General features: G+C 45.0%; 1 protein-coding gene across 1 annotated transcript; it reads right to left on the bottom strand.

The window, feature by feature from the left end:
- Positions 1–225: 225 nt before the first annotated feature.
- FZD1 (frizzled class receptor 1) lies at positions 226–3557 on the bottom strand. The gene has a single exon (XM_063303608.1). It carries the CDS (start codon positions 3058–3060, stop codon positions 1249–1251), a length of 1812 nt encoding a protein of 603 aa, XP_063159678.1. The 5' UTR covers positions 3061–3557; the 3' UTR covers positions 226–1248.
- Between the last annotated feature and the right edge of the window lie 4322 nt (positions 3558–7879).

The raw sequence follows: 7879 nt of genomic DNA, 5'->3' as shown, positions 1-7879 counted from the left end.
CCCGTCAGTTATAAAGGTTTGCAGAAATAAAATGTCAACGTCAAACAGATTTTAAAAATCTGAATACGAATTGCTGAGAGTTTTTGGTCTGTTTATTCCCCCAGACCTTTATTATTAACCATACTGAACTGATTTGTAAAATCAGTTTAGTAGAGCCTTTTCAGCAGTTCTTGTTTTTAGCAAATTCCTTAAGGGGGCAAAAAAAATTACCAAAGAAACATTGTTCAGAACAATGTTATTAAAGGGAGTATCGAATTACAATCAAAAAAAAGAGAACAGCCTTCCTGCCTACTGCAAAGTTAATAGTAACAGCCGAGAGACTTGTTTCTACAGAAGATACAAAGCAAATTGTAAGCTCAATATATTACAAAGTTAGGAGAAAAGTTACAGTTCTTTAATATTTATCAAATGTGGACGGGAGATGGTAAGAACACTTCACTCCCAGCTATTCCATTCTACACTTTTAGAAGTCACAACTTTAAACATGGCTGAGAAAGCTCCCGCTCAGTTTGGTGGCTGAGCGTTTACTTCCACAAGGGCTGAGCATGTAGTTTGGCTAAGACAGTTCTCTTCCGCAAGCTCCTCCCACAGTATTACTACAACAGGTAGGACGGCTTGCTCTTTTTTCCTTCAGGTTATACGGAGGAAGGATTGTTCCACTCTTTGTCTGCAGCTGGTATGCAACACGTATCCCATTAACTGTGCCACCAACAACCTACTAGATGGGTTTCCTGAAGCCCTGAGGTTCCTGATTGTAAATGGCTCCAGTATCAGGACCAATTACAAATCAGTCAGTCCTAATCTTGGACCTACAAGAGAAGGTCTCTTAGCAACTCATTTTTCAATGCTGCCCTGAAAATAAAACAGAACATTTGTTTTCTTTTCTTGTACTTCAAAACAGAAAAGTCTGCAAAAGGAGTTTAAAAATGTTTTAAATATATACCAAAAAGCTTTTCAACTTAAATACAAATATACTTACAAAATCTTACAGAGACTATTTACAACAACCTCAAAATCACATTCCCAGTTTTTAGGGTAAATTTAGTCCAGATGAAGAAAAGGAGAACGGTATGTTCCTCTATCAATGTCCTTAGTATCAGTTTTCTGTGGGCTGAAGGGAAAAAATCTCTGACCTATATGGTTTCAGGATGTGTACATCTCTCTCCATCTCTCCTCTTCCACTCTCTGGTCAGGGCTGTGGACAAACAGCAAAGTGTGTGTGTGAACAAGCCAAGCTGATGTGGAACTTCACACTGTAGTTTCCCCTTGTTTGCTGTTGGTAAGTCTGGTATAGAACTTCCTCCAGGAATTGAGTGTTTTTCCAGACCAGATCCAGAAGCCTGAAGTGATTCCCACAATTAAGGTCATGAGATATTTGATCATGAAGACCGTGAAGTCTGGGCTCATGGGGGGGTGATGGTGGTTACTGGGGCAAGGAATGGCATAGCTCTTGCAGCTTTGAGCAAACCAACTCCTTTCCCATTGTTCCCTAAATGCTTGCTCATAAAAATAGCAGGCAATCACGATGGTGGCAGGCACTGTGTACAAAACACTGAAGATCCCAATCCTCACCATCAGCTTTTCCAGTTTTTCTGTTTTGGTGCCATCATGCTTCATAATAGTCCTAATTCTGAAAAGGGACACAAATCCAGCCAGGAGGAAAGAAGTGCCAATGAATAAGTACACAAACAATGGCGCCAGCACAAAGCCCCGCAAAGCATCTACGTTGTTGATGCCCACAAAACAGACACCACTCAGCACATCTCCATCTACCTGCCCCAGAGCCAGGATGGTGATGGTTTTGATGGCTGGAACAGCCCAAGCAGCCAAGTGGAAGTACTGGGAGTTGGCCTCGATGGCCTCATGGCCCCACTTCATGCCTGCAGCCAGGAACCATGTGAGGGACAGGATGACCCACCAGATGGAGCTGGCCATACCAAAGAAGTACAGCATCATGAACAGGATGGTGCACCCTTCTCGCTTGGTGCCCTGGGCTACGGTGCGTGAGCCATCATCAGAAAAGCGCTCATTACACACCACTTTCTCCTCCAGCAGAAAACCTGCGATGTAGGCCACAGCCACGGCAGTGTAGCAACCTGAGAGGAAGATGATGGGTCTCTCGGGGTAACTGAACCGCTTCATATCCACCAGGTAGGTGAGAACCGTGAAGAGGGTGGAGGCACAGCACAGCACCGACCAGATGCCAATCCAGGTCCGCGAGAAGCGCAGCTCCTCCTGCCCAAAGTACATGAGCCCATAGGGGCGTCCGGGGTCACAGGGGGCCCCACAATCTTTCTCGCCTAGGAAGCGGTAATTCAGGTAGGAGGGCACCTTGAGCACCCGGGGGCAGCTGAACCTGCCCGCCCGGTCCGCCAGGTGGCTCCCTCCGCCGCCCCCGCCGCCTCCCACCCCGCCCCCGGGCCTGAGCTGGGGGTTGCTGGTCCAGAACTCGGGTCCCAGAGAGGGGGTGGGCGTGCCCCGTTCGGAGGTGTTCTGGCCCACGCAGAGCTCGCCGGCGCCGTGCACGGGGAATTTCTCGCAGCGCAGCGTGTCCGGCCACTGGAAGCCGAACTTGTTCATGAGCGCTTCGCAACCCTGGCGCGCCCGCTCGCAGAGGGAGCGGCAGGGAGGCAGCGCCTGTTCCAGCACGGTGCACACGGGCGCGTACATGGAGCAGAGAAAGAACTTGAGCTCCGCCGAGCACTGCACTTTCACCAGCGGATAGAACTGGTGCACCTCCAGGCCGGCGTCCTCCTGGTTCGTGTGGCCCAGCAAGTTGGGCATGATGGTCTGGTTGTAGGCGATATCCGTGCAGAGCGGAATGGTGATGGGCTGGCAGTAGCCGTGGTCCGGCACGGAGATGCCACGCTCGCCGTTGTACTGCGGCTGGGGTGGCGCCTGGCCCCGAGCTGAGAGCATCGGAGCCTCCGTCCACACGAGCAGCACCGCCAGCAGCAGGAGCAGCCACGGAGAGCGCACTAGGGCCTGGCTACCCCCTGCTGACGCCGCCGCCACCGCTTTGCCGCCGCTGCAAACTTGCCGACTCCACTTCTCGGCCATACTTCGCCGGTTCCTCTCGCCCCCTCTGCCCCGATCGCCGCCGCCGCCGCCGCCTCCCGGCCCGGGCTGCTGCGTCTTCGGTCTCCTGCCAGCGCAAACTTGAGACTCATGAAGGAAAGGCAGGAGGGAGCAGAGCCCAGGAAGGGGCCAGCTCAGCAGCTGCCGCCGCGCACTCTTCCACCGCGCCGCCAGCCCTCTCGCCTCCGCCGGGCAGAGCGCAGCAGATCCAGCTGCTTTCGCTCTTGCTGCTGCTGCTGCGGCCGCCGCCGCCTCTTCTTCTTCCGCCACCGCTGCCGCCTGACCATTTGTGGCAATCCCTCAAGCCCTCTCTCCCTCGAACCGGTTTCCAGGCACCCCGCAGTCTGCCTTTCACCAGAAGGGAGGAGCTTTGAAACCGACGCCTAAGTTTGCCAGCGTCAGGGACCGTCGCCCAATATTTCTTCCCGCTTCCGAACGCAGGAGAAGTGGAGGTGTCTGGAGAGTGATTTTCTCCCCTCCCTTCGTGACCTGGTCCAACTTCTGCAGGACGCGAAAGGCGGGGACGGGCGGCTATGGAGGAGGCCGGGGCTGAAGGGGTTTGCCGTAAGAAGAAGAAAGAAGAGGAAAACCTTGGGAGAACAGCCCCCTGTGTCGCAAGCGGCTAATGAATGGAGTGGGTGCGGGGAGCCGGCCTGGAAGCAAGCAATCACTTTTCGTTTTTGGACTGAAAAATTTACACGAATAAATACATTTTTTAAAAAAAGGGCGGAGGGGATAAGAGGTAACTAAGTTTATAGGTAGCGTTATGAGTAAAAAGTTAAAGAGTTTGCAATCGGGGAAATTGCTGGTATGCTGAATGAAATGAAAACCCCAAATGCTTTCATTTGAAATGATTGGAACCTGAGGGAGGCAGATTCTTGGCACTAGTTTTCCCACTCGCCCTCCCTCAACGAATTAAAAAAGAAATAAATGTCTTTTTAAAAAAAACAAAAGAAAGTTTAAGACATGGCTTTTTCCCAGAAATGTAAATTTAAATGACAAATTCTCCCCTGCCCGGACCCCCATGCTTAGAAAATGCATCAGAGGTTCCATTAGGGAGGGCTGAAAGATTCCATTGGGTAAATAACTCCGGGAACTAAAGACCTCTGCAAAATAAATGAATAAATGTTAATACCAAAGGAAGCCTTATTATGTACTGCATGATGCACAGAATCACAGACTAGTCAACCACACTTTAGCCAAGTGTGTTTTTCAAATCCAGCATGCTTGGTTAGTTTTCTGTCAAAATACAGAAATTTGCATTTAATAAAACATCATTCAGTTAACAATAGGTAAGCATTACATAGAGACTCAGCTATTTGGTCTGCTGCTAGCATCCTAGATGTGTCTGAATGCTTTCTAATATAGGAGGCAAGAGAGCAAAATGCAAAGTTGAATAGGCTACCATCAAAACATTTACCAAGCGTTTTGGCCTTTGGTTGAGTTCATATAATACACCAAACCACAAACTAGATTACAATTTTCATGTGTTAAGCAAACCCAGCCTCTGTGATTAGTTCACTGTGTCATGTGATTTCAGAAATTTTGATTAGTTGAGTAAATATGGGTAAGTATGTAGGCAAACACAGCCTCTGTCTTAAAAATATCCCATAAACTTAGATATTTTATAGTCAAGGCTGGCTTTCTCCAACCTTGTGATCTCCAGCTCTGTTGAGACAGCAGCCCAGCTAGTCCAGTCTTCTTAGGGATGAAGGTTGAATGAGCAGTCAGACCATGCCAACTTGGAATTCTGGGAGTTGTAATCCAGCACATACCAAGGATGCTTCATAAGAAATGGTTATGGTAGAATAATGGTCTTTAAACAATGTTTCTCAGATCACTGGTGTTTCCCAAACAACCTGAAGGTGTTCTGCAAGCAACTTCAAAGATGTCTTTTATTTCAATGTATCTTCATAAAACATATGGGAAATAAACAATATTATTAAGGTAGAATTTATTTCAATATTTTCTTTGTTTATAGAATTATACAATATAAGAAATGGACTTGGAGATCATCTAGGCCTACCTCCTTGCCCAGTAGTATCCCTGACAGATGACCATCCAGTCTGCAGTGAAGGACACCCCACTGCTCCCTTTCCTTTTGTTTCTTTTAAAAAGTCGTAGGTATCCATACAACAGAGGTAGAGAGAAGGATCATTTGGTGTTCTGTGGCTTGAAAAGTTTGACTGCTGAGATAGACCATTGCAGAGAAGGATGACTGGTGTATAGTCAGGGATGGCAGAAGCCATCACTTGCCTATACCTTGATGCTAGAGTAGGTTGGAATGATCGAAATAATCAGCCAGAATCTGCTCCTGCCTTCAGTCACTTTTGTTCATTGAACTGGCATGCAGGGAGAATTCAGTCATTGGGCAGAAATCCCACCAGAGGGAACATTCAGATGAGATAAAGTGGCTCAAACTTATCTGCTGTAATGTGCTATTCAGAGAGAGACTGTTAGCAAATAGGCAGAGGCATCTGCTTTTGCTTTATCTCTAGACATGGGTTTTCTCCAAATCCCCCCATCTCCTACTGTGGCATTTGGGCATAATGAGCAAGGAATTGACAGCTGAACCATGGGACGGAGCACAGGAGGATGCCCCAAACACCCACCCAAACAGGTGGCAGTAAAACAAGCCTGGAATCACACTATACAAGGAAGCATTACATCAACCTGTTGATGTTGTAGGTGGTTTTCCTTTGGGGCAGTTGCCCATGATCGGACAAGTTTCCCAATCATTTTTTTTTTTTACTTATCACCAAATTTTGACCACCTAATTAATTTTCCATAACACTATGCATTTTTACAAGAGCTCTACTTCTTCACAGACAAGAACAATACATTCTGAACAAAATCATGCACCTTAATAAAAAAAAAATGGGACTACATAAATTGTGTGAAGCAACTGAAGATTCTCCATCTTACTTTGACAAATGATTTGAAACTTGTGCAACAAAACACATACGGTCTCGGAAGTAAGTCCAATTTAGTTCAAAGTAATTTTTCCCCAGGTGGCCTAACTCTCACATGGAAATAAACTAAATGGTATTACTATAAAATCTATTAGGCAGATATCCTGTGTTTTTATTCAGAACTAATAAATAGCTAGAATATTTTGCTTATATTACTTACAGACAAATAACATAAATATTGATCCCAGCAATGCTGTCCTACATTCAGAAAACATCCAGTTATGGTAAAAAAAAAGGAGAAAGTGTACTTTGAAATAATGTACCATTGTCACTTTTATCTGAGTTTTTTGTTTATTTAGTTAGTACAAAACTAAATGGGGGTAACTCGTGACTGTTTCAAAATTCACCATGTAGGACATTCAGTACTGGGAAGTTATATATCTATCTGTCTAAGCAGATTCAGAACTAGTGAGAGCTCAGATGGAAGACTTCCAGAGAATACTTGGCCCTGGCAAGTTGAAAAGAAAATCCCAAAAAAGCATCTCCATATTTGTATTTATTTATATCCCACCTTAATTATTTTTTATAAATAATTCAAGGGGGTGAACATACCTAATACTCCTTCCTCCTCCTATTTCCCCCACAACAACAACCTTGTGAGGTGAGTTGGGCTGAGAGAGAGTGACAATCTCAAGGTCACCCAGCTGCCTTTCATGCCTAAGGCAGGACTAGAACTCTCAGTGTCCTGGTTTATAGCCTGGTGCCTTAACCACTAGACCGAACTGGCTCTATTGTATTCTCAAATTTTGGTGTTATAAATTGGGAATGCCTCTGAGTAGTCTCATACAGCTGGCAGCGTGTTCTGCATATATGTGTTGAACCTATTTCTCTTGCTGACTGGTGTAGGGGAATTCTGATGAGCTATATAGTCTTTTTAAAATTAATGAGTAAATAAAAACAATGACTAAAGTACAGCAGCAGCTTGATCCTATTTGCATTTTCTTAAATGATAAGTTTCAGAGAATTTAGAAACATCAACTTCTTACAATACGGGCAAGTATTTGTGGACCAGGGCATGCTTTGCCTGCTCCTCCATCCTCTTGTAAAGAGCAGGCATGAGAAATAAATTATGCCAAGACTAAAGTGATGGGTTTTGCAAAGTGGTCCCTAAACCCGATCAAGTCTCATGTTTTAAATATCTGCTACAGGTAGTGGGAAACTCAGTTAAATTATGTAACTCCCTCAGCCTTAGTCAAAGGTCAACAGTTTATCTTTTTGCTTCAGTATGGGTGCTCAGTTAACTCCAGCTGCATTAAAGCCAAGTCTTGTGCACAGTCATTGTGTGTGGCATAAATAGGGCCCTACAGTATAAGGAACCCAAGAAGACCAGCAGGCTATAAGATGTATGAACAAGCCAGGAGAGCAATTAGACACAAAATACATGCTATGCACTGGCAAGTGGTACTGTATTTTGGGTGCCCAGGTTAATACTCTGAAATCAGCAAGATATTTTACTATGCCAAAAATCTCAAAGTGCTCAGCCTAGCTTGTTTTGATATCTTCACACAGCTGTGCTAGAAGGGAGATACATAAGAATTCCACATATTGAATGCTATGCCCAAGTAATACAGACAGTCTGGAAACACAGTACAAGTACTCTTTTATTGCAATTATTGTAGAGATGTTTGTCATCTTCACCTGGCTCCTTTTTAACAAGACTTTGCAGGGTGTACAGATATGTGTTATGTTATTTCTTAGAGATTATGATATCCTTAAATGTTAAATTTATTTTATAGTACACAAAGTCTGCCAGAAGGTCATTGTCAAATTGTTGAAAATGTGTAGAAATGTATAAATTGTGTTTTTTGTACTAGCACAATGTGATATTT

Source organism: Candoia aspera, chromosome 4 (assembly GCF_035149785.1).
Source record: "Candoia aspera isolate rCanAsp1 chromosome 4, rCanAsp1.hap2, whole genome shotgun sequence".
NCBI classification, from domain to species: domain Eukaryota; kingdom Metazoa; phylum Chordata; class Lepidosauria; order Squamata; family Boidae; genus Candoia; species Candoia aspera.
The sequence above is the reverse complement of the archived record's forward strand: the minus strand, read 5'-3'. Positions and strand labels throughout refer to the sequence as shown.